This window comes from Dendrobates tinctorius, unplaced genomic scaffold, assembly GCF_039654945.1.
Source record: "Dendrobates tinctorius isolate UK_male_01 unplaced genomic scaffold, ASM3965494v1 ptg000145l, whole genome shotgun sequence".
NCBI lineage: Eukaryota > Metazoa > Chordata > Amphibia > Anura > Dendrobatidae > Dendrobates > Dendrobates tinctorius.
Window position 1 is genome coordinate 3,784,754 of NW_027361812.1, and position 27,977 is coordinate 3,812,730.

Sequence of the window (27,977 nt, forward strand, 5' to 3'; positions counted from 1 at the left end):
CACTTGGAATTTTTTTCCCGTTTTCAAGTACAAGATATGTTAAAATTAATGGTGTTGTTCAAAAGTACAACTTGTTCTGCAATAAACAAGCCCTCACATGGCCATTTTTACCAAAATATAAAAAAGTTATGGCTCTGGGACCAAGAGGGGCCAAAAACGAAAATGCAAAACAAAAATACCTCTGGTTGTTAAGGGGTTAAATTCTTTTTGCATTTTTCCAACATAGTTATTCCCCTCTTTACAAAAAGCAGAAGACATGCTTGGGTACATGTCCAAAAACTATAGTGTTAACAGTATTTGTATGACACATACAGACATCAAATTAAGACTAATGTAACATGCAAAAACGTGCTCCAGATTGTGACATGCTCACTTTGTTTGGCAAACAATGCGTTTAGCTTTATTTTTTTCTGCAATATTGTTGGTTTGTTTCTGCATGAAGAATGAAAAATAGTGAAATGCAGCACCTGAATTATAATCACTGTTGCTTAATCTGTGCTGTCAGCTCACCAGTCTCTCCCCTTATCAATTACACTTCTGTATCATTATCTTTATTTCACAAACTACACTACACTACTTCATCACTTCAGCTACCGTATGACACACACAGTCGATAGAATTTGTACACTGTCTTAAAGCTTTCTTTTTGTTTTGTTTTTTTCTAAAGGGACTCCTGGTGCCTTCACACCTGCTTGTTTTCCCTCCATCTCAGACCAGGGCAAAGTGCGACCCGCGGGCCACATCCTGCTCTCTGACTGGACTGAGACAGCCAAAGAGCTGGAAACAGCGGCCCTCCTGCTTGCTCGCTGTCTCCGCTGTCTATATCCATGCTGACTGCATTGGTGGAGAAGGGGCCTCCAGCCACTTCATCCACCAATCAGTGTGTGAAACAGATGACGCAATGACGTCTTTACTGCTGTCTGCTGCGTTAAGTGCACCAAAGACACCGAGACAGGAACAGAAGCAGAGCGCCTGGGGAACGGGACCAAAGTGAGTATGTGGTGTTTTTTTTTTTTTTTTAGTAATTTTTCTTTTAGTTATTTATGTATATGGGATGTTTGGCTGCACATGGCGAGGTTATGGGGATCTTATTGTGGACATTCGGAGGCTATGGGGGTCTTACTGTGAAGATGGGGAGGTTATGGGGGTCTTACTATGAACATGGGGAGGCTATCGGGGTCTTACTGTGGATATGGAGAGGCTATGGGGTCTCATCGTGGACATGGAGAGGCTATGGGGGCTTATCATGGACATTGGGAGGTTATCAGGCTCTCATGCTTGCCATGGGGAGGCTGTGTGGGCCTCATATGCTACTCATGGGGAGGCTGTGTGGGCCTCATATGCTGGACATGGGGAGGCTGTGTGGACCTCATATGCTGGACATGGGGGGGCTGTGTGGGCCTCATACGATAGATATAGAAGGGTCTGTATTCGGGTTCAAACGGTATATAGGGGAATGTCGGCATACTTAATTCTGCTCAACATTGAGTGATATAATTAATATTAATTATAATAATTATATGTTGATATTAATATTGAGTTTAATTTATTTCAACCTATTGATTTGGCCCTCCACAACAGTCATGGTCTCTCATGTGGCCCCTCGGGGAAATTAATTGCCCACCCCTGATCTTACCACCCTCTCTTTTTTCAGTGACATTTCTAGCTTGTGAAGCTAGAGCTAAAGAATGGAGGAGAAAGATGAAAAACAAGCAGTTGGGAAGGTCTCCTTTAGGCTATGTACCCACGTATGCAGAAAAAAACGGACACCTTCTCAGGAAAAACGTGCTTTTTTTTAGCTTTTTTTGTGCTTTTTTATGCGTTTTTTACAGGAGCATCCTCCTGCTCATAGAATATAGTTAGAAATGCGGATTTTTCCACGAAATTAATGAGCATGCTGCGTTTTTTACTGCGATGCGTTTTTTCGCAGGAAAAAAAAGCATCAATGTGCACAAAAAGTGCGGAATTCATTAAAATGAATGGGATGCTTCTTGTAAGCATTTTTTAAGTGTTTTTGCTGGTAAAAACGCTTAAAAAAAAGCGAAAAAAACACTTATGTGGGTACACAGCTTTAATGTTGGCTCCGCTGTGAAGCACTGAGCCCCCTTAATTAGTCTGAATAGTCATTCTGTGCTGACAGTTTTGGAAATCCGTGCAATGTGAATTGCAAATTTTTTAAAATTTGCCAGATGAAACAATTTCCTAAAAATTCAACATGAATTCAATAACCATGAAATAAATTTTATCCTCTCCAGATTACATGTTTATGGCTGGGATGCTGGGTTATTTTTCAGAGATAAAGTCTTGGGGTGCTGGGTGAATTTATGAAATACGAGCTTGTCATCAAACTGTACAGCTATAACCTTATACAATCAGTGAAATATGAATTCTGTGTATCATTATGTCTAACTTATTACAGTTTGGTATGGAAGGCTGGTGCGAAGGTGAAAAGGACAAAAGTAAGTGGCCTTGTATTGACGCATTAGCGGTATAGTTCCAATAACTGTCCTTCACATGAAGAAATATAGAAAAATACAAACATAAAAGACTGCTGCAAGTATCCGTGGGTCAGATCATCATTCTGTGCACATATATTTGTCCTTAGCTTGACATTGTTTGCATTAGTAGAAAATGAACATATGCTTTCAGTAGAATATTTAAAGACCTGCAAAAAAGACCTTAGGCTACGTTCACACGTAGCGGAACTCCCGTGAAAGTTACTGCGAGAATTCCGGAATTCCATTCCGCGGCAAAATCGCATTTTAAATTCCCACGATTTTCGCTTGGAGAACTGATTGACAGGTTGGTCACACTTGTCAAACATAGTGTTTGACTAGTGTGACCAACTTTTACTACTGATGCCGCCTATGCAGCATCAGTAGTAAAAGATAGGATGTAAAAAATAATAATAATAAAAAAAAAAAAAAAATATTGTTATTCTCACCTTCCGGCATCCCGCGCAGCCTTCCCGCCTCTCTCCACGCTCTCGGCATCTTCCGGTCCCAGTAATCCTTTGCGCGAATGACTGCGAGACGTCGCACTCCCGCGAGACTGCGACATCATCGCGGTCATTCTCGCAAAGGATTACTGGGACTGGAAGATGCCGGGAGCGTGGAGAGAGGCGAGAAGGCTGCGCGGGACGCCGGAAGGTGAGAATAACAATATTTTTTGTGTTAATTCTAATTTTTACAGGGATATGGTACCCAGAGCCCGGAGGACAGTCTCCTCTCCTCCGGACCGTGGGTAACATCCGCAAATGTTCTGCTTACTTTTCGCATGGTGGGCACAGCCACATGCGGAAAGAAAGCAGAACAATGCATTCCTATGTGGGCGGAATTTCAGCTAAATTAATGAGCATGCTGCGTTTTTTTTACCGCAAAGCGATTCCGCTGCGGAAAAAACTGCAGCATTAGCACAGCAGTGCGGAATCCCATAGGATTGCATGGGATGCTTATTTTTCGTGTTTTCACGGCAAAATCGCGCTATTAAAACTGCCGCGAAAACGCGAAAAAACTGCGACGTGTAAACGCAGCCTGACACTGACTGAATGTGTGATGTGAACTACCTTTACACTGAACTGTCAGCCTTTATCTCAGGGCAGCACGGTGACGAGAGGGGAGATCGGGGATTTATAGTCTTTCTTTACCCACCTACTCATTGACTTAGGCCTTTTACTGTATCATTTTTGTATGCAGCAAGAGGTGTTCGTTACTCTCTCAAGGTGGAGGAAACAGGACTTATAGCTTTCCCTTATATACTATTGTAAGAACAGTGGACTGTGCTGCTGTGTTCCTACCCCTGAAGTCACAAGTCAAGTCAATATTGTGTAATGTGAATACTGCCATGCATTTCTGTGCATCTAGTGTCTAATGTGATATGGGGTAGTGTTAGTACTGTTAATATAGCAATGTAAATTATAATATGCATAGTGTGTGTAAAGTATAAGGATAAGGACAATAGGCTTGGAAAATACTGTTATAGGATAACATACAGTTAATGTTTGGGGCTATTTCACAGTGGGAGGGGGATAGTGCTAGTAAAAAGCATGCACTTCCTCTATTGGCTCAGATAGAGAAGTACAGTAACAAGGTCAAGTTCAAGTGCAGTGGGCTGATAGGGCCATCATATACAGTACCTATCGTTAAAGGCACTAGCATCCTGTACTAGAATACCATTCAGACATTCCAGCAATGTCAGGAACTTAAGGCCCAGCATAGGTGCTAAAGGGCACATCGTGTCCTCAGTCGCATAGGGAATGATGGCCGAGGAACCGTGTGAATGGAATGTAGCCGATCCCGGGGTGCACTGCAGAACTGGACAGGAACTTCCTGGGGTTGATGGAGCCAGTGGGCACAGGAATAGTCCAGGCAGAATGAATAGTAGGGATGAAGGAGTGTTGGCTAAGGAAGTACGGAACCAGAAGGGTTGTGCCCTATATCACATGTTACAACCTGATGAACTTGAACTGCCCAATAAACTTTTGTTGATTGAAAAATTAACTTGGTGTCCCCTGAGTTGTGTGCGGTAGCTCCTGACGAGGGAGACCTGGAGACAGTGGAGGCCTGAGAAGTAAAAATGGGTGTGATGCACCTAACACCTGACAGCACACTGGGCTGGGACACTGTTTTCCTGTAAAGTGCCAGAGTGTAAGAGGACAGCAGCTTGGTCATAACTACTGCTCTTGGCCATTTTACATATGGCATAGTGGAGACTTGACAAATGCGGGGAAGAATCCAGTGAAAACAAAGATGGCGCCAATTACAGACTGCAATACCGTGGTGAGTCACATGAAACAGCAAGGTGGATCCACCCATCATGAGCATAAGGGATGTGCAAGGGTGAAAAAATCTTTCCAGCCTGGGATGTGGCTTGTCTGGAGAGGTCAGCCTGTATTGAGTGGTGCTCGCCCCAATGAGTGTGGCGGAAGAAGAAGAAATCACACTCATTGCAGAGAACCAAAGGAAAACTGTCATAGCCTCCCAAGAAAAACTAACAGGTCTGTGAGAGACAGAATCCTTGCTGGTTGGTAGGTGATCAAATACTTATTTCATGCAATAAAATGCAATTTAAATATTTAAAAATCATACAATGCGATTTTTCCGTTTTTTATTTTTCTGTCTTTCATAGTTGACGTGTACCTACGATGAAAATTACAGACCTCTACATTCTTTTTTAGGTGGGAAAACTTGTAAAATCAGCAGTGTATCAAATACTTATTTTCCCCACTGTATACTGCAATACCGTGGTAGGGGGACCGACTTATGAAGTAATACAGGGTGTGCCATTTATATGGATGCACCTAAATAAAATGTAAATGGTTGGTGATATCAACTTCCTATTTGTGGCCCATTAGTATATGGGAGGGGGAAAACTTTCAAGATGGGTGGGTGACCAAGGCGGCCATTTTGAAGTTGGCCATTTTAGATCCAACTTTATTTTTTTTAATGGGAAGAGGGTCATTTGACACATCAAACTTAGTGAGAATTTCAGAAGAAAAACAATGGTGTGCTTGGTTTTAACATAACTGTATTCTTTCATGAGTTATTTACAAGTTTATGACCACTTATAAAATGTGTTCAAAGTGCTGCCCATTGTGTTGGATTGTCAATGCGACCCTCTTCTCCCTCCAGTGGATTGGTCATCTTGGGCCAGTTGAATGGCCACCAATGTCTCACAATCTGACCCCCTTAGACTTTTATCTTTGGGGTCATCTGAAGGCAATTGTCTATACTGTGAAGATACGAGATGTGCAGCATCTGAAACAACGAATACTGGAAGCTTGTGCTAGCATTTCTTATGTGGTGTTGCTATCAGTGTGACAAGAGTGAGAGAAAATAAGTCACATGGCCCTCTTCCCATTGGTAAAAATAAAGTTGGATCCAAAATGGCTTACTTCAAAATGGCCGCCATGGTCACCACATATATAAGTTTATATCACCAACCATCCCCATTTTATTTAGGTGTATCCATATAAATGGCCCACCCTGTAGTACATTATGGGGTTAAAGGGATTTTCCCCCTTCAACTTTTTTATTAATTGGTAATAAGTGTTAAAAATAATATAACAATCTGTTTCTTACCCTCCCCAGGTCCATCGTTGTGTCTCCGCTGCTGCTCTGGTGATTGTGTAAAGGCTGCCACAGTAATCTCACATCAACAGTGCTGCAGAAAATCACTGGGCTTAGTGGTTCTGCCCATGTAGATTGTGTGGGCCACTGAGCCCATTAGTTAGTTGCAGCGCAGTAAATTTGATGTCACCATTGCAGTCTATGCACAAGAACTGGAGCAACGGCTGAGACAGAGCTTTGGACCTGAGGAGGGCGAGTAACATATTTTATTATTTTTTAACATGGCCACCATGAATTAGTACAAAAGATAAAAGGGATAACCTTTTAAAGGGACTGTATCATCAGAAATGAACAATTGTTTAAATCAGGATATTGTGTTCCATGTACCTTTAACCCCTTAACGATCAGAGGTATTTTTGTTTTTGCATTTTCATGTTTTGCTCCCCTTCTTCCCAGAGCCATAACTTTTTTATTTTTTGATCAAAATGGCCATTTGAGGGCTTGTTATTTGCAGGACGAGTTGTACTTTTGAATGACACCATTGGTTTTCAACATACTGTGTTCCAAGTGCTGTGAAATTGCAAAAAATGTGCAATCCCACACTTATTTTTTTTTTTCTTTGGCTTTTTTGATAGGTTCACTAAATGCTAAAACTGACCTGCCATTATGATTCTCCAGGTCATTACGAGTTCATAGACACCAAACATGTGTAGGTTCTTTTTTATTTAAGCAGTGAAAAAAATTCCAAAGTTTGTTAAAGAAAAAAAAATTGTGCCATTTTCCGCTCCCCGTAGTGTCTCCATTTTTCGTGATCTCGGGTTGGGTGACGGCTTATTTTTTGTGTGCCGAGCTGACATTTTTACTGATACAATTTTGGTGCAGATATGATCTTTTGATCGGCCGTTATTGGATTTTAATGTAATGTCGGGTTAATTCTTTTTTATATTGATAAATCGAGCGATTCTGAATGCTGCGATACCAAATATGTGTAAGTTTGATTTTTTTTTTTTTGTTATTGTTTTATCTTGAATGGGACGAAAAGGGGGTGATTTGAACTTTTATATTTTGTAATTTTTTAAGTATTTTTAAAAATTTTTTTTACATTTTACATCCTTTAATAATCTGCATGGGAGACTAGAAGCTGCAGTACTTTGATAGGCTCTGCTATATATAGGCAAAGATCAGATTGCCTGTATGTAGCAGAAATCCTCACTTGCTATGAGCGCCGATCACTGAGCGGTGCTCCTAGCAAGCTTGTTGTCATGCCAACCCATTGGTGACCCGCAATCACCGATGGGCGGGATTTCTGGCGCGCCTATCGAAAGTGCGAGCTAATTTCCGCTGTCAGAGATTGACAGCGGCATTTAACTAGTTAACAGCCACGGGTGGATCATGATTCCACCTGCGGCTGCTGCGGGCACTTGTCAGCTGTATATATCAGCTGTCATGTGCCTGGAAAGGTTCAGCACCTGAGCCCGCACCAAACAGGGGGAGTCTGACATTGGCGTACTTTTACACCTGATGTCGGAAAGGGGTAAAAAACATTTTTTTTCATATCACGACCTATATTAAAAAACAAAATTAAAATCTCAATTTCACACGGGTCACTGGGGCTTTTTTAGACTACTGTCCTTTCAGATAATGAATATTCTTTATCAGCAGAGTCAGGAATACAATGACAGGTAACACCTCTAGACACAACTGGTAACACAGGATCCATCATTCACAATATGCAATTTCACAGCTCCCCCTGCTTCCCCATCAAAATGACCTTGCACACCCTTATTAGATTCTTCAATACAAAAGATAGGGTCCGACTATTTCTGTTCATGTGGATTTCCTAAAAGAAAAGGAAGTAGAAGTCTAGAATGTTGCAAGATTTTCAATTTTTGTTTTAAATACAGATAGTGATATGGAGAAAAAAAAAACATTTAACACATAAACCTGATTTAACAATAGGTTATTTTCAGATGACATAGTCCCTTTAAATAGTGATGTGAAGCTCACACTGTAGTTTTTTTGCAGTCATATACATTTAGACAAGAATATACTGCTTCAATGGGATGCAAATGTATGCCAACTCTATGCAGTTTGGAACAGTGCTAAGGGAAGACAATTGTATGCTTACGGTGATATCCAAAAGATAAAACACCAATATAGTGGTATTACGTTCACCTTAGGGAGTTGTGGAAGGCACAACTTCTTTAAATAAGTAAAATCCAGCTTCTGCTGCTCCGTGCAGTGAGGAGTAATCCTCACAGGATTATGGAAAGAAGGAGAGGAATATCAGGGGGCTGTGCCGCTGGGGATAATATGGACTCCAAAATGTGCAATTGGTATAAAGAGTATTGCAGTTTATTTTTTAAGACGTTTCGAAAATACGACAATTCATTCTCGAAAGACGTTGGTAAATAAACTGCAATACTCTTTATACCGATTTCAACTTTGTAATATTGTAGCTTATTTTCCAACGCATTTTGAGACAAAATCAGTCTCTATCTCAAGACGAAACCACAATTGTGATTTTAGTCTTAAGAAAGAGACTGGTTCGATTTCAAAACGTGTTAGCTATATTGTTTATACCAATTTCAGGTTTTGGAGCCCATATTATCTCCTGCATTGGAGCAACCGATCTGTGATAGTCCTCTCCTTCATGTCAAACTCTATACAATTGTCATTCAGTTGGTCTCCATTCCCTTAATGAGTTTTACTTTTTTTGACAAATGTAAGTGATCATTTTCATCTTTTTTTCTTCAAATGGATTTAAATGTAATATCTGCAGGTACTTAGATGGGGATTCATCAAACATGCGTCAGTCTTGAACCATAAGCCTGTTGTAGTAAGACTTCATTATTTTAGTGCATCTTTAGGCTGATTGTGCACCAGAAAATTAAATTTACACAAGCCATTGTGGCTTTTAGCTATTACTTACGGCCGTAAATTTATTGAATGGTGGTTTACCACCGTCTTTTGCTTTAAGAAAAGTTCCAGCACAAAAGCGTAAAAAGCCACAACATTTTTGTGTGAATAGCCCTTTCTCCAAATTTGGTGACTTTTTTTTTATACCATAGAACTAAATGATAAACTCACACCACTTTACCTAACATTGACACTTTTTTTTTTTTTAACTTTTTTAGGCTATGTTCACACGTTGCTTTTTTGTTTAGCTTTTTTTTCTGCAGCCAAAACCTTCTCTCTTGGCAGTAAAAGAGCTGCTTTTTTGCTGCATTTTTGGTGCAGATTATATGTGTTATTTGTCTACAGTATGTGTTTAATAAAGTTAATTTCATGCACCAAAAACGCAGCAAACATGCAGCGTTTTTTCACTTTCTTATTGCTTTCTATGGTGAAAAAATGCTTCAAAAACACTGAAACAAGTGACGTGCTGCAGTTTTCAAAAAAAGCAGCAGTTTTCCAATTCTGTCAGGGAAAAAAATCAATCATGCGCATGAGATTTCTGAAATCTCATAGCTTTTGCTGGTACTGTAAAAAGCAGCAATTAATTTGTATTAAAAAAAAGCATTAAATAAATGCTGCAAAAATTCAGCGTGTGAACATACCCTTATTTTTTTAAAAGTTCTGCAGCCTAAGTGGTTTTTTTTTTTTTTTTTTTTTTTTTTTTTTTAAATACAGTGTAAAACCCTCCAGATACACAACTTACAAAAAGTTAGGAATATTTGGCTTGTTGGCAAAATTTCAGGATGAACATAAAATGCACTCTAATCTTTTCCGGAGAACTTAATGTGACCCTCTTTAAACTTCTGAATGCACACGTTCAATTGTTCAGTGTTTCAGTACTATTTGCACAACTTGCTGTTCTCTAACAAGGATCTTAATGGCAAAATTCACAACAGATGATCCATGAATCACCCAATAAATGTTGGGGTTCAATTAGAATTGGCATTTAAACAGTCCTCATCATACTGTTCTCACATTTTAACATCATGAAACCAAGAAGACACCAAACAATTAATCAACAGTAACTCACCATTGTGAGGCTTCAAGCAGGATGTTCTCAGACACAAGAGGCGACTGAGCTTAGAGGGTCACAGAATCATCAGCAGGTTGTAACAGAGAGACTAGAAGTGTAATAGAAAGGCAGAGAAGTGGACGTTGTTTGGCCACATCCCACACTAATGACCGCTTCATTGTAAACAATGCCGTTCGGAACCGGTTCATGAATGCCACAGAACTCCAGGCACATTTAAGGGAGGTGAGAGGCACTCATATGTCACATCAGATCAATTGAAACCATTCACATCAGTGTGTTAGATCACTTGCAAGGGTACCTGACCACACCACCGGGCACAGTTCTCATCGTCTTACTTGGGCCAGGAAGCAACTACGCTGTAGGAGGGACCAGTAGGCCTCACTGCTGTAAAGTTGATTTATGCTGAATGTAAATGATGGCTGCCAACGATGTTGGTGACATCAAGGAGAGCGCTATGCATCAGCCACTTTTGACACCAAATGAGACATTGGTGGTGGTGGTGTTAGAGTGTGGGCAATTGTGTCTAGTCAATACAGAACTGCCCTACACTTTGTGAAAGATACAGTGACAAGCCCCTACTACTTGAATAACATCATTAATCCAGTCATTCAGCCTCTGCATGAATAACACAGGCCTACTTTCATCTTCATGGATGACAATGCTCCAGGTCGCTGAGGTAGCATCATTTGAAAATGGCTGCTGGGACTGGGGTACCTCAAACAGAGTGGCTCGCACTTTTTCCAGACATTAATCCCATAAAAAACCTATGGTATCAGTTGAGTTGCCGTGTAGAGGCTCGTACCTCTGTAGCCCAGAACTTCAATGAGCTTCAAGAAGAGTGGGATGCCATGCCTCAGCAGATAATAACTCGACTTGTGAACAGCATGAGACGTCGTTGTAAAGCTGTAACTGATGTCCAAGGCCACATGACAAGTGTTGTGAATTCTCTCTCTGTCTTCCCTCTGGTGATTACTGAAGGTAGTGGAGCTGGTCAGATTGACAGAGGGGTTGCGAGTTTTCTTTCTGGACTCCCTCTGGTGGTTACTGGAGGTAGTGGAGCTGATCTGATTGACAGAGGCTTGCCACCTGATAATGAGGAAGACGATTGGAGATCTGGGGTTTCTGATTGGGATTTAAGACAGCCTCTATCCCTGCTGATTTTCTTCCTGTGCCCTCTGTGGTCTGATGTCTCCTGCTCTTTCCCTGCATGGTTCAGTTAAGTGGATCATTTGTTATTCTGTTTGCATTTGATCTGGTTTTGTTTATCTCTGCTTTATGCGGGTCAGCCAGCTCCGGCTGGGGCTGTGCTGACTCACCGCCCATATGTTACTGCATGTGCCAGTTTGTTTTGTTACCTGTTTATTGGTCTCTTTTTGCTTTGCTTTCAGAATATACCCCAGAGTGCTGATATAGTGGGGGCAAAGTCGTGCGACTTCAGTGTTTTTTGTGCATCAGACGTGTTGGACTTTTTGCAGGGTTTTTTGCGTGATTGCAGACAATGTCTTTCCTTACCTGTCTAGTCAGTGTGGGCCCCATCGTTTGCTCAGTCTATTTTTCTGCCTGCGTTTGTGTTTTCATCTTGTCTCACCGACAATATATGTTTGGGGGCTATTTCTTTGGGGTCTGCTCCGGGGCAGTTTAGATTTCCACTTTCTTGCTTTAAGCTTAGTTAGCTCTCCGGCTGTGCCAAGGCATCTAGGATCATCGTATGCATGCTCCACGGCTACCGCTAGTTGTGTGGACAGGATCAGGGGTCTACATCCACTTAGTTACCAACCTCTCTGGTTTTCTGTGGCTTAACTTGGGCCTGCTATCCTCCTCGGTGCCGATTCATAACAGACAAGCTATTGAGATGTAGGAAGATAGACCGAGTCGGTGGTACCTCTCTCGCGTCGGTTCCGGAATTATCAGGGCTGTCACCATTGTTGCTGGGGGGAAAGCTTTCTGACCTGGAGAGACCTTTGCACTCAACTGTAGGGGGGGCAGGTCAGGTAAAAAATGGATGGTGCGCGGGAAAGCATGAGACTTTCTGGGAAGACAGAATGCGCAGCAGGAGAAGATTGATTCACTCTCCCTGGAGTGACGTGTTAGTCCAGGCCCGAGCAGCAGATCTCCAGCCTATATGCAAACTGACTGTGAGCAACGTGTATCTGTGTGCCTGCTCACTCCTGACACTGAGAATCCATCCCGCACGGTTTTGCTGACTGCCACGAGCTCGCGGCTTAATTCTGACCAGGTCAATCATACAGGGCCGGGTAGCTTCACCCTTGCCTCCACCACGGAACTGAGTCACACTCCGGCGGTCCCACAGACTACTCCACATCGTGCACGTCACCCCGGGAGCGCAGGACCTCACCTTGGAGGGCCAGGATACGCCGCTCCCGTTAGGAGACAGTGCCTCAACTTTCTTCAAGATCAGGCCAGAGACTTCATGCGTCACTTGCAGCACCACCATTGGATTTCAAGCCTTCACAGCTCGGAAACCATCAGACTGATAAGTTTACCCGTTTCTTAAACATTTGTTCTTACCCTGATATAATACTCAGGTTCACTCCCCTCATAACTCATTCTCTCCCTGCATGGAGTATCCCCTGTAATAAACCCTTTAACTCTTGCTCTGCCTCCTGCTCATCACTGCATCCCGCGTTCCTGCTATTCTACAGAGACATTGACATTGTTAGTTGGGGTATACCCACCACTGGTGTTGGATTTTGTTTTAATAAATTGTTTCCATGTGTTTACTTTAATGCCCTACTTTAATGATAAAATATCATTATTGTGTGAACTTTTTACGCTTTCCATAAATTTAGCCGGAAAGCCAAATATCCCTTTTTGAGTAGTGTATATGCCAAAAAGAGACATTTTTGGCATATGTCTTCCCCTATAAGCCTGTAGGTAATGTTTTCTGCTAACAGTATGTGCAAGTGTGTTGTGAATTGAGCCTTATCTCTTCCCTATGATTTTAATACAAATAAGAGAAAAACATTGAAACTGCTTTCTTGTTGCATTAAAGGAGCAATATTATCATTGACCTTCCTGTTACCAGAATTACACGGTAATTGGGGAGCCCATTCCTACCACACAGTTAATTTAATGGCTTGACGTATTCAAGACTCAGCTGCTGTTTTACGTAAGAATTGACGGTTCTACTTTAATTGCTTGTTAGTAAATATTTTTGCTTATGAAAGAAGTCTAAAAGATCTTCCAAGAAGTCGTTTTTGCATATTTTTTTTAGCAATAATTTTATGTCCCTCGGGGGAGGCTTAAGCTGTTTTCATTTCTGCTCAATACATGCACAATAGTGGAGAAAAGTTGGCCTGTCGCAATCTCAATACATGAAGGGATATGGAGGCAGAGAGGAGAGAACTGTAAAGCATCACTGGATTGCAGATGGCACATTAATAAGATGCAAGGAAAACACTATTACATGCTGGTTAGCCATTGTTTTGCTTCCCAAAATATTATGATAAGAAATGTCAGAAGATATTATTTCTGCCTCACAAGCTGAGTCTTAGGGCTATTTCAGACAACCATTTTTCTCACGTACAAGAAAAATTATTGGCCAGGGTCACACTTGCGAAAAACTCACATGAGTCTCGCGTCTCAACACCGGGCACTACCACCGACACTCGGACCGGGGCATTCAGCTGCATAGAAATACATGCAGCCGCACACTCCAGTCCCAAGTGCCGGCGGCAGTGCCGGGTATTGAGACGCAAGACTCTTTCTTCTTTCTCGCAAGTGTAACCCTGGCCTTAGACTTTGATGAGAGTGTGGTCCGAGTGTCAGTTTTTCTCATACGTGGAAAAAAAGGATTTACAATTTTAACAGTGTGTTTTTAAAGGCATTGCAATAAAGAAGAAGTTTTAACGTCTATTCAACAATCTGATTTGGATGTTTATTGCTGGAACTTTTTTGTTTGGTGGAAAAAAAGTTTCTCCATCTTCTCCTTTGTGACAGTCCATGAAAATCGGACCACACTCAGGTGACTTGATTTTTCACAGATCCATAGACTTGCATTAATAATTTTGATCCAACCCTTACTTCAAAATCAGACCTGTCTTCTCGATTTTCAATAGACCACTCGATCCTCGAAAAATCAAACATGTGAAAGGCCTCACAGACTATCACAGGTAAGAGTGTTATCCGTGAAAACCACAAATAGCACTCGCATGAGAAAATCAGACGCCAAAGGCAAATGGGCTGTTACAGTATTGTTTCAGTACATCGAAAATGCAAAATGAAAAAACTCTGCTAAAAACCTAATCGCTCTGTAGAGTTACTGTATATGTCTCCATGGTAACAGACTACAAACCCTGTGTAGTCTGACCCTGCAATTATATTAGCATCTATACAATATTTTTCACTATCATACAGTACATATGGAAGAATATAATGTCACTTCAGGATCTCCAGGTTTCTTTGCAGTGTGTTTCTTTGGGAACTAATAAGACATAAAATTGTAAGTTTTTTTTAGATACCTCTTTAGACTTGATAGGTGGCATATTATCAATGGCTCTGGATTTGATTCAAAAGTCATAGAAAAGTATGGTACATAAAAAAGTATTTGTAAAAAACAGAAAAGCAACCTTAAAGGGGTTGTTGGATTTTTTTTCCTTAAAATTTCTAAACGGTGGAGTTAGTTGTAATAAAATGAGGCATATTAGCTGTCTCTAATCACCATGCATCTAGATTAAGAATCATAAAATTTGCATCAAAAGTTCTGAACTACATGCAAGTTCTCCACCAATACACACAATATGCACTAAATATAGTATAGCTTTACTAGTTCCTGTATTAACGCATGATTATTAATCACATTCCCCTACTGTAGGCTCTTTTTTGTTAATCAGGGGGTATTTGTCCTTTTCTTTGAGACCAAATTTCTCTCTTTATCTCAAGGTGTGTTTCTTTGTGCTGTAATATTGTCCCGCAGGAGATATATTGATTTTGTGCCTTGACTTCACTGAGCACATTAAAGTCGGTATTATTATGAGCCAGTTATTTGTTACAATGCGGCTTGTTGTTTCTTTGATGTTGTCCATTTAATTAAATTCCTTTCAATTAATTTCTTATTGCAGATAGACATACTGTTCAATTATCAGCAATAAAATGATATAGACCAGGATTTCCTTACTAAGTTTAGATAAAAAAAAATCTGCAGTCAGTATTGTGGAAAATGGGACATGAAACAGCAGCAATCCTCATAATGTGGATATCCATATAAACAGAATTTTTTTTTCTAATACAACATAAAGATCCTTGCCAAGGAGGGTAAGCCCCAAAGGTCATTGCTAAAGAAGCTGGCTGGTCACAGAGTGCTGTATCCAAGCATATTAATGGAAAGTTGAGTGGAAGGAAAAAGTGTGATAGCAAAAGGTGCACAATCAACCAGGATAACCGCAGCCTTGAAAAGATTGTTAAGAAAAGGCCATTCAAAATTTTGGGGGAGATTCACAAGGAATGGACTGCTGCTGGAGTCATTGCTGCAAGAGCCACCACACACAGACGTATCCAGGACATGGGCTACAAGTGTCACATTCCTTGTGTCAAGCCACTCATGACCAATAGACAATGCCAGAAGCATCATACCTGAGCCAAGGAGAAAAAGAACTGGGACTGTTGCTCAGTGATCCGAGGTGTTTTCAGATGAAAGTAAATTTTGCATTTCATTTGGAAATCAAGGTCCCAGAGTCTGGAGGAAGAGTGAAGAGGCCACAATCCAAGCTGCTTGAGGTCTAGTGTGAAATTTCCACAATCAGTGATGGTTTGGGGAGCCAGGTCATCTGCTGGTGTAGGTCCACTGTGTTTTATCAAGACCAAAGTCAGCGCAGCCATCTACCAGGAAATTTTAGAGCACTTCATGCTTCCCTCTGCTGACAAGCTTTTTGGAGATGGAAATTTCATTCTCCAGCAGGACTTGGCACCTGTCCACACTGCCAAAAGTACCAATACCTGGTATAAAAACAATAGTATCACTGCTCTTGATTGCCTAGTAACCTCGCCTGACCTTAACCCCATAGACATTCTATGGAGTATTGTCAAGAGGAAGATGAGAGACACCAGACCCAACAATGCAGACGAGCTGAAGTATTCTAATTTACTGAGATAATGACTTTTGGGTTTTCATTGGCTGTAAGCCATAATCATCAACATTAACAGAAATAAACACGTGAAATAGATCACTCTGTTTGTAATGACTCTATATAATATACGAGTTTCACTTTTTGTATTGAAGAGCTGAAATAAATTAGCTTTTTTGATAATATTCTAATTTTGTGAGAAGCTCCTGTATTTTCAGATGTCAGGGAATTCTGAATTTATATTGGGAGTTACTCTGTAAAGCAGGTTCCCCAACTCCAGTCCTCAAGGCCCACCAACAGGTCATGTTTTCAGGATTTCCTTAGTATTGCCCAGGTGATAATTGCATCACCTGTACAATACAAGGGAAATCCTGAAAACATGACCTGTTGGTGGGCCTTGAGGACTGGAGTTGGGGAACCCTGCTGTAAATGATCCAAAAGTGGAGAGTAGCAATAAAATGTGAGAGAAGGTCCATGAGGACTTGGCTCCAGCGACCAGCACCAATGAAATGATGTTAAGACAACTTTTAGTGTATATTCACATGTATGCATTTTTAGCGCTTTTTTATGCTTTTTTTTTCTTGCTAATTTTATCTGCAGGTGTGTCTGAGATTTCAGAAATCTCATGCACACAGCTTGTTTTTTTTGTCATCATCAGCATTTTGTGCGAAACCTGCGGTTTTGCAGAATGGAGCATGTCACTTCTTTCATTATTTTTACAGTGTATTTCATTCAATGTATGAAAAAAAAAGCAAGTATCAGGTTTTGCTGCGTTTTTAGTGCCAAAAGCTGATGAAATAGAATTAGATTTTTTTTGCCTCACACTTTATTATCATGCCCAAAAGACAAATGTAGCATGACAAAAATGGAGCAAAAAATGCAACAAAAATTAAGCAAAAACCTGCTTTTTTGCAGCAAGTTTCTTACTGCCGAGAGATCAGGTTTTGTCTGCAGAAAAAAAGAAACATGTGAATGTAGCCTTACTGTGCAATTAACAACATGGTAAGAGGAAAAATAAATTATAACAATGATCCATAATCCTACGTATTTCGGGTTAGCAACTCTTATTCAAACGTGTAAGCTTAATCTTATTCCTTAACCTCTTTTAACTTTTAGTTTTTTTTTTCTCACCATATTATTAAATGTACAGTAAAAGCTATGTTTTAACATATTTTATTGGTGCTGGAACCCTGTCCTCATGGACCTTCTTTCCCATTTCTGGATTAAAAACACATGTGAAATGCACAAATGTGAACAAGTCTGTAGGACAATGTTCACACCACCCACTGATTGAAACACAAACAAAGCACAAAATGAAAAATGTGCAAAGATACCTTGCAGTAAGACATGTAATAGTATTCAGCAAGTGCTAATAAAAAGATGACAACAAATACAGGGTATTTAATCAATACGTTTTTTTTTACAAAAAAATGTATGCCAAGCTGCTCCACCACGTCAAGGTAACCCTATTGAAGCAGTCCCTGTCTAATATATTTAAAACCTGAACATGTGAACAGTGTCTAAATGAGCAGGATCAAGACAGGCGCTTACCTGTATGGGCTCGTGGCGTGAGACAGATCCTTTTGTGCATGTCACACAAGAGACCGGTGGGGTCTCTCAAAACATGCATAAGCACGAAAAAAACTGGATTAAAAACACATGTAAACTGCACAAATGTGAACAAGTCTGTAGGACAATGTTCACACCACCCACTGACCTGGATACCCGCCTGGTGTGTCGCTACACTTCTTGCACCACACTTTGACCAAGCAAGGTCTACCAGGGGTATAAAGTGAATTTAAGTGGTTTTCATACCGAACTGTCCTCACTGGAAGCTGAGCTGATTACCTTTTTTTTTCTCTTTCCCAGCTTAATCTTTTCTGAGGTGGCGCTACAGGGAAATTGAACAATTGCTACCAAATTCGACCCACCAAGATGATGCTGTGTGATCAACGTAATGTCAAGGAGTCTTATTCAAGTATCCCATCAGAGCAGACCCCCAACATTCATGTGGCAAAAACCTCGAGCGTGGAAGGAGACAAGGTGGTCATGCATAAAAATACTTTCAAAAGATAGCAAGCATATCAAATATCCTTTTTGAGAACATGCAGAAACATATACGCACAATTCATGAGTAGGTGATAGAATAAGGACTTTAGTGTTAGTGTATCTCCTAGATTAACGCAGCCACTGATGAACGACACATTAGTGTATATGTATGATGACAGAAGGATGCATGGCCGTCAGCTAAGCTCAAAAAGCGTGTTAAGGATTTCCACTTACCGGTTGTTGAGCAGACTCAGTAGCTCCCCCGCATGGTAAAGGTCATTCTTTGTTACTCGGCTGAAGCGGAACTCATTGAGGTTACAGAAGGTCACGGCTGGAAAGGTCATCCTGGCAGTGGCAATCTCATCCAGTTTGGTGACATGTGGATAATCAAAGTAATAGATGATCCTCTCAGTACACACAAACAGCAAAAGGGATAGTGAGCCTAGGAAACACAGTACCCAGATCATCCGCCGACATGAGAAACGTTCATAGGAAAAGATGTGAGCGATGCCATGAAGTGTGGAGCCGCTGGCAAAGGCCTGAATAGTCACCGGCTGGGGGCTGCCCAGCTCCTCTGCTTCCTTCACATCCATGCGGACACTGGAAGGACAAACACAGCCGTATAAGAAGAGACTTAGTGGATGAAGGCTTCTGATAACAGCAGAGATTAAATACAATTCAATCTCCTATTAGAATATTCAGTTTGTTTTACTCCTATTTATGTAGAAAATAATGCAAATTACAAATGTTTAGATGCTCGCTTGTCTTACACCGCTTTCCAGTAAATACAATTAGCAACTAAACCTCCTCCTCTCACAGCAATATCCCCTTTTGAACATACAATCTACAAAAAAAAATGGAGTAAATAGCATTAATGAGAATCTGTCATCAGCTTTTTGCTACCCCATCTTAGAGCTGATAAAAACAAAGACAAAACCAAAGAGAAAAACACAACCCACTTCAAACTTTTTTTATTTTTCTTTCCCCTCTTAGAGCAGCATGATGTAGGGACAGAGACTAGTGTTGAGCATTCCGATACCGCAAGTATCGGGTATCGGCCGATACTTGCTGTATCGGAATTCCGATACCGACTTCCGATATTTTTTCAATATCGGAAGTCGGCATCGGAATCGGAAGTTCAAAGTTGATTGACAGCCTGACGTCATCATGATGCGCGGTGTGTGCGCATCATGATGCGCCGTCATTTCGGGCCTTCCGGGGGTCTCTGCCGGCCTGCCGGGGGGCTGTGCCGGCCTGCCGGTGGTCTGTGCACCCTGTGGGGGTCTGTACCGGCCTGCCGGGGGGCTGTGCCGGCCAGCCGGTGGTCTGTGCACCCTGTGGGGGTCTGTACCGGCCTGCCGGGGGGCTGTGCCGGCCTGCCGGGGGGCTGTGCTGATGTCCGGGGGTCTGTGCAAGCATCGTCCGATGGGACTATAAGTCCCATCTGGCGATGCCTGCTACCATGACAGTGATTGACACATTAGCCAATGATGGGACAGTAGTAGTCCCATCATCCGGCTAATGTGTTAAATGTTAAAAAAAAAAAAAAAAATACTACATACATACTACATACATACTACATACATACATACTACATGCATGCTACATACATACTACATACTACATACATACTACATATATACTACATGCATGCTACATACATACTACATACATACATACTACATACATACTACATGCATGCTACATACATACTACATGCTACATACATACTACATACATACTACATGCATGCTACATACATACTACATGCTACATACTACATATATACTACATGCATGCTACATACATACTACATGCTACATACATACTACATACATACTACATGCATGCTACATACATACTACATGCTACATACATACTACATATATACTACATGCATGCTACATACATACTGCATACATACTACATACATACATACTACATGCATGCTACATACATACTACATGCTACATACATACTACATATATACTACATGCATGCTACATACATACTACATGCTACATACATACTACATATATACTACATACATACTACATACATACTACATGCTACATACATACTACATATATACTACATGCATGCTACATACATACTACATACATACTACATACATACCACATATATACTACATACATACCACATATATACTACATACATACTACATACATGCTACATACATACTACATGCTACATACATACTACATATATACTACATGCATGCTACATACATACTACATGCTACATACATACTACATATATACTACATACATACTACATACATGCTACATACATGCTGCATGCTACATACATACTACATACATACTACATACATACCACATATATACTACATACAATACATTCATACAATACATACATAGACATACAGTACATATAACATAGAGTAACATACTTACCAATACTTGTCACATTGTTCCCCGAAGCCATTGTCTTTTACGGAATAAATATTAACATAACAAACCACAAAAATACTCACCCACGATCCGAAGCAGTCCACGAGTGTGTCCCACGACGATCTTGGGTAGAGAACTGCAGCATCAGCTGTTGCTGCCGTTCTCTACGGGCTGCAGGAATCCAATGACGGAAGGTAGGTATCCTTCCGCACTGTATTCCTCCGCCACTTAAAAAAAAAAAAGTCCCTAGTCTCACTTTATGCCATTGCTGCGTGGGAAATTCCCACACAGCAATGGCATAAAGTGAGACTAGGGACTTTTTTTTTTTTTAAGTGGCGGAGGAATACAGTGCGGAAGGATACCTACCTTCCGTCATTGGATTCCTGCAGCCCGTAGAGAACGGCAGCAACAGCTGATGCTGCAGTTCTCTACCCAAGATCGTCGTGGGACACACTCGTGGACTGCTTCGGATCGTGGGTGAGTATTTTTGTGGTTTGTTATGTTAATATTTATTCCGTAAAAGACAATGGCTTCGGGGAACAATGTGACAAGTATTGGTAAGTATGTTACTCTATGTTATATGTACTGTATGTCTATGTATGTATTGTATGAATGTATTGTATGTAGTATGTATGTAGTATATATGTGGTATGTATGTAGCATGTAGTATGTATGTAGTATGTATGTAGCATGCATGTAGTATATATGTAGTATGTATGTGGTATGTATGTAGCATGTAGTATGCATGTAGTATGTATGTAGCATGCATGTAGTATATATGTAGTATGTATGTAGCATGCATGTAGTATGTAGTATGTATGTAGTATGTATGTGGTATGTATGTAGCATGTAGTATGTATGTAGTATGTATGTAGCATGCATGTAGTATATATGTAGTATATATGTGGTATGTATGTAGCATGTAGTATGTATGTAGCATGTATGTAGTATGTATGTAGTATGTATGTAGTATGTATGTAGCATGCATGTAGTATTGTATGTAGTATGTATGTAGTGTAGCATGTGGTATGTATGTAGCATGTAGTATGTATGTAGCATGCATGTAGTATGTATGTAGCATGCATGTAGTATATATGTAGTATGTATGTAGCATGCATGTAGTATTGTATGTAGTATGTATGTAGTGTAGCATGTGGTATGTATGTAGCATGTAGTATGTATGTAGCATGCATGTAGTATGTATGTAGCATGCATGTAGTATATATGTAGTATGTATGTAGCATGTAGTATATATGTAGCATGCATGTTGCATGCATGTAGTATATATGTAGTATGTATGTTGCATGTAGTATATATGTAGTATGCATGTTGCATGCATGTAGTATATATGTAGTATATATGTTGCATGTAGTATATATGTAGTATGAATGTAGTATGTATGTAGTATGTAGTATGAATGTAGCATGTATGTAGTATGCATGTTGTATGTATGTAGCATGTAATTTTTTTTTTTTTTTTACATTCAACACATTAGCCGGATGATGGGACTACTACTGTCCCATCATTGGCTAATGTGTCAATCACTGTCATGGTAGCAGGCATCGCCCGATGGGACTTGTAGTCCCATCGGACGATGCCTGCACAGACCCCCGAAGCCTGCACAGCCCCCCCGGCAGGCCGGCACAGCCCCCCGGCAGGCCGGCACAGCCCACCGGAGCCTGCACAGACCCCCTGGCAGGCCGGCATAGCCCACCGGAGCCTGCACAGACCCCCCGGCAGGCCGGCACAGACCACCGGAGCCTGCACAGACCCCCCGGCAGGCCGGCACAGACCACCGGAGCCTGCACAGACCCCCTGGCAGGCCGGCACAGCCCCCCGAAAGGCCCGTACAGACCCCAGAGAGGCTGTACAAGGCAAAAATAGGGTTTTTCTTATTCCGATACCGGAAGTCCCATAGACTTGAATGGGACTTCCGGTATCGGAATCGGCGATACCGATACTTTTTTTTAAGATCGGCCGATCCATTCCGATCCGATACTTTGAAGTATCGGACGGTATCGCTCAACTCTAACAGAGACCCTGATTACAGTGATGTGCAAATTAATTGGGACAAAGCATTTTTTAAGTAAAATCGTAAGTTGGTTACTAGTCAGTGATTTAAACCAGTTTTAATTGCTTTAAACAGGTGTGAGTGCCTGTTCAAAGTAGTTAAAACTGGTTTGAATCACTGACTGGTAACCAACTTACAATTTTACTTAAAAAAATGCTTTGTCCCAATTAATTTGCACAGCACTGTACAGTGATGTGTTACTTAGTTTATTGCATGCTGCAGTTTTGATAAAATCACTATTCTCTCTGTTGCAGATCTACCAGGTCTCTGAATGCCAAGCTCTGTAGAACCTTAAAATGTGTCTGCCAATATGCTGCTGGTGCAACAATACAGACCGTTACCCACGAGAAGTATGAGGTAGGTAATATGATGTTACACAGGTACTTACCTGTGTTCATATTTTATAGTACATACAAGGGCGCAACTTGTAGTATTAAATTAATATGCAGGTGCACAAATACACTGCTGCCATTATCAAACAAATACAGTGAAGGAAATAAGTATTTGATCCCTGGCTGATTTTGTAAGTTTGCCCACTGACAAAGACATGAACAGTCTATAATTTTAAGGGGAGGTTAATTTTAACATTGAGAGACAGAATATCAAAAATAAAATCCAGAAAATCACATTGTATAAATTATACAAATTTAGTTGCATTCTGCAGGGAGAAATAAGTATTTGATCCCCTACCAACCATTAAGAGTTCTGGCTCCTTCAGACCAGTTAGATGCTCCTAATCAACTCCTTACCTCCATTAATGACAGCTGTCTTACATAGTCACCTTTATAAAAGACTCCTGTCAACAGACTCAATTAATCAGTCATAGTCTAACCTCTACAACATGGGCAAGACCAAAGAGCTTTATAAGGATGTCAGGGCCAAGATCATAGACCTGCACAAAGCTGGAATGGGATACAAAACCATAAGTAAGACGCTTGGTGAGAAGGAGACAACTGTTGGTGCAATAGTAAGAAACTAGAAGAAATACAAAATGATTGTCAATCGACATTGATCTGGGGCACCATGAAAAATCTTACCTTGTGGGGTATCCTTGATGATGAGGAAGGTGAGAGATCAGCCTAAAACTACACAGGGTAAACTTGTTAATGGTCTCAAGGCAGCTGGGACCACAGTCACTAAGAAAACTATTGGTAACGCATTACGTCGTAAAGATTTAAAATCCTGCAGTGCCCGCAAGGTCCCCTGCTCAAGAAGGCACAGGTGCAGGCCCGTATGAAGTTTGCCAATGAACACCTGGATTATTCTATGAGTGATAGGGAGAAGGTGATGTGGTCAGATGAGACAAAAATTAAGCTCTTTGGCATTAACTCAACTCGCCATGTTTGGAGGAAGAGAAATGCTGCCTATGACCCAAAGAACACCGTCCCCACTGTCAAGCACAGAGGTGGAAACATTATGTTTTGGGGGAGTTTTTCTGCTATGGGCACAGGACTACTTGACCGCATCAATGGGAGAATGGATAGAGCCATGTACTGTAAAATCCTGAGTGACAACCTTCTTCCCTTCCAGGAAATTAAAAATGGGTCATGGCTGGGTCTTCCAGCAAGACAATGATCCAAAACATACAGGCGAGGCAGCAAAGGAGTGGCTCAAAAAGAAACACATTAAGGTCATGGAGTGGCCTAGTCAGTCTCCAGACCTTAATCCTATAGAAGACTTATGGAGGGAGTTTAAGCTCCGAGTTGCCAAGTGACAGCCTCAAAATCAAAATAATTTAGAGATGATCTGCAAAGAGGAGGGGACCAAAATTCCTCCTGACATGTGCGCAAACCTCATCATCAACTACTAAAAGCGGCTGACTGCTGTTCTTGCCAACAACGGTTTTTCCACCAAATATAAAGTCTTGTTTTCCAGAGGGATCAAATACTTATTTCTCACTACAAAATGCAAATAAACTTATATAATTTATACAATGTGATTTTCTGAATTTATTTTTGATATTCTAGTTCTCAATGGTAAAATTAAATTTGTCAGAGGGCAAACTTACAAAATCAGCAAGGGATCAAATTCTTATTTCTTTCACTGTATATACATACAATGAACGCAATCAAACATGGATTCCTCGGCCCCTGTACATTTCAGGTCTTGGTAGGCACATAAAGAGGTGAGCCGCTAGAGTTAGGGACCATCCTTATGGGGTACACCTTGTTGTGGAGGAAAGGCCATTAGGATTTTTTGCTAAAAAAAAAAAAAAAAATCAGCTAATTTGTTTAATACTGATTCTGAGATTGTTTTCTCATGACATATTGTACTTCATGTTAGTGGTAAAATTTCTTCGATATGACTTCTGTTTATTTATGAAAAATATGGAAATTTGGCAAAAATTTTGAAGATTTTGCAATTTTCAAACTTTTTAACTTTGTATCATTAAATCAGAGTGGTGTCACACAATATAGTTAATAAATAACATTTCCCACATGTCTACTTTACATTAGCACAATTTTGGAAACATAATTTTTTTGGTTAGGACGTTATAAGGGTTAAAAGTTGACCAGCAATTTCTCAATTTTCCAACAAAATTTACAAAACTACTTTTTTTAGGAACCAACTCACACTTGAAGTAAGTTTGGGGGGTCATTGTCATGATTTGTAGTTTTGCCCTGTCCTGTATTTTGTATAATATGTCATGTAACTTTCCTCTGGTTGTATTTGCTGTAAATTAACCATGTCTCCTTCCCCCAATACTTTGCAATGTCTTGTGATGTACCTGGACCATAATCTAATTTAGGCTTGTGTCAACAGCTAGTGGAACTTTGGCTATTGTTTTCCTAAGCAGAAGATAACCTACAATACACATCCTGTAGACTCAGTGGAGCCCTTACATTTCTAGAATCTTCTGATGGACCAAACCATTGAATAGTAGGTGTGACCCCTACCCCCCTTCAGATGGACTGATCCCAGGAGCCCTGACAATACATTCTTGCTTTAAGATCAGATGTGAGTTGGATGCTAAAAGAGAAGGACGAGGCTGTCTGAGGAAGCTTCGGCCTCTGTGTGATCGTGGTGGATTTCTGGGACTCTTAAAGGACTATGGTTTTGTGATCTGGCACAAGGATTGTCGGGAGGTGCCCCCGAATCAGTTTCCTGTGGACTTATTTTGGGACTCTGCAAATTACCTTCGTGTTGTTCCTGTTTTTTGGTCAATAAATCTGTTGGATTATTCCCAGGCCTGCTGTCCCTCCTTGCTCTGGAGAATACTCCCGTCACAAACTGGTTGGCAGCGCTGGGATCAGAGCAGAAGGAATGGAGGACAACGGCCCATCAACATCTGGAACCAGCACCGCAGAGTGCAAGAACTGGACTGCGGTGAACCTACAAACAAAGGCCCGTGAACTGGGAGTCAGCTACAAGGGACTCTCCAAGGAGCAGCTGATTGAGGCTTTGGAAGCAGTTCACCTGCAAGATGATGCTGAGGAAGGATCCTCACAGCAAAGAGAGGAAAGGCGGCAGTCGGAGGTAAATACCCAAAAAAGTCAGTTGGTAGTGTGGTACGAGGAGGAGATGGCCTTGCTGGGAGAAGAGGCTACCATAGAAGATAAGAGGGAGGTCATGCGCACAGCCAAGGAGAGGCAGCGCAGGATGGAGGAGAGGGCAATGCTGGAGAGGGAGATCACTTTGGAGGCAGCGAGAAGCTCCAGACAGACTGTACCCACAGCATCCCCCATGAGGGAACTCCCCAGAGTGTCCCGCAAAGACTTCAAGCCGTTTAATGAGGCTTCCGGTGATATTGAGGGCTTCTTCCTGGACTTTGAGCATCAGTGTCGATTAATGGAAGTCCCGGAAAGGGAGCGCGTCCGACATCTTGTGGGGCTCTTAGAGGGTGGAGCTGCCGCAGCCTATAGAGCTATGGACCCTCGGTTGAACTGTGAGTATGCAGAGATTAAACAGACTATTCTAGAACATTATGCTGTGACCCCAGACACTTACAGGACTCAGTTCCGTACTTTAGCCTGTGATGAGGAAGTGTCCTTCAAGATGTATGCTCACAAACTCAAACATATATGTCATCGCTGGCTGGAGGCAGAGGAGGCCATAACCTGGGAAACGTTCCTGCAGGTCATCCTAAAAGAGCAGTTTTATTTTAAGTGCCCCGCTGAGATCCGGGAATGGGTGCGTGAAAGGAGACCAGCAACAGTGGAGGAAGCTGCAGCTCTAGCTGATGAGGCTCTCACCATCAAGCCTCAGTGGAAAAAATTACTACTCAGGGAGAAAAACACTACCAGCCCCCCAACGCTGGCGGCCCCTGGTCCTTCTGCCTCCAATATTCACCATCCCACTAGACCATCAACTCATGGTGACCTTCATGTGACTGTGCCTCTCATTACTCCTGCTCCACCTTTGGGACTATGACGTGGAGGAAGAATCCCAGAGCGCAGATGCTATGGATGTGGGCAGCCCGGGCATATGCAATTCCAATGTCCAGGTGTACGGAGGCAGAACACCTACAGACCGCCTTTGCCTGTTCATTATCTACAGACCCCCTCACCTGGAGAAGAGATGGATTCAGTGCCTGATGACTTGCCAAGTGACTCTGATATCCTGGCTTCCCTACCAGGAGTCTATGGGGTGCGAGCCCCAGCTACCTGTTCTTCTGATCTTCAGCACAAACATCTACAGGAGGTCGTGCTGGATGGTCAAAAAGTTGTTGGCTTCCGTGACACTGGGGCTTTTCTCACCATAGCCGATCCCCGAGTAATTCAACCATAAGCAATTCAAAAGGGACCAGGAATTGCCATTGAATTGGCTGGAGGTACCCAGAGATATATTCCAAGAGCGAGTGTGACCCTGGATTATGGCTTTGGGGCCAAACAATGCATGGTCGGTGTGATGAGCGGCATCCCTGCAGACGTTCTTCTAGGAAATGATGTGGGGAATCTTCATTGCCACTTTATCGGTGCGGTAACCCGAAGTCAAGCCAAGAGAGCAGCAAATGTGGACGTGTACAACCCATCCATGGAAATGAGGCCACCAGAACCGCCGTCACAGCCGGTGAGTGATTCTTCTTGTGGGGATAATGTGAATGTTACCTGGGATAAAGTTCAGTTTAGACAAGAAGTGGAGACTGACCCCACCCTAGCTAGTTTTAGAGCTCGAGCTGAAATAGGGCAGCTAGGGGAGAATGGAGAAAGAATTATCAGAGAAAATGGACTTCTGTATCGGGTTACCAATGCCGACTCCCTAGATAAGCCCTGGACTTATAGCAAACAGCTGATTGTTCCTCAGAAATACAGAATTCCCCTATTACACCTTGCTCATGATATT

At 41.5% G+C, this 27,977-nt stretch overlaps 1 protein-coding gene and 1 long non-coding RNA gene across 2 annotated transcripts in view; one reads left to right on the forward strand and one right to left on the reverse strand.

Moving 5' to 3' along the window:
- The window catches only part of ASIC1 (acid sensing ion channel subunit 1), a 523,004-nt gene that overhangs the window by 466,013 nt on the left and 29,014 nt on the right, over positions 1-27,977 (reverse strand). The window contains exon 2 of the mRNA XM_073546130.1: positions 18,426-18,791. Within this exon, the coding sequence (XP_073402231.1) occupies positions 18,426-18,784 (359 nt within the window). The 5' untranslated portion in view covers positions 18,785-18,791. The remainder of the gene's footprint in view (positions 1-18,425; positions 18,792-27,977) is intronic.
- Positions 18,014-27,977, forward strand: part of LOC141049569 (uncharacterized) — a 93,369-nt gene continuing 83,405 nt past the window's right edge. Inside the window, exons 1-2 of the long non-coding RNA XR_012220392.1 lie at positions 18,014-18,185; positions 22,949-23,051. This is a non-coding gene — a long non-coding RNA (uncharacterized lncRNA). The remainder of the gene's footprint in view (positions 18,186-22,948; positions 23,052-27,977) is intronic.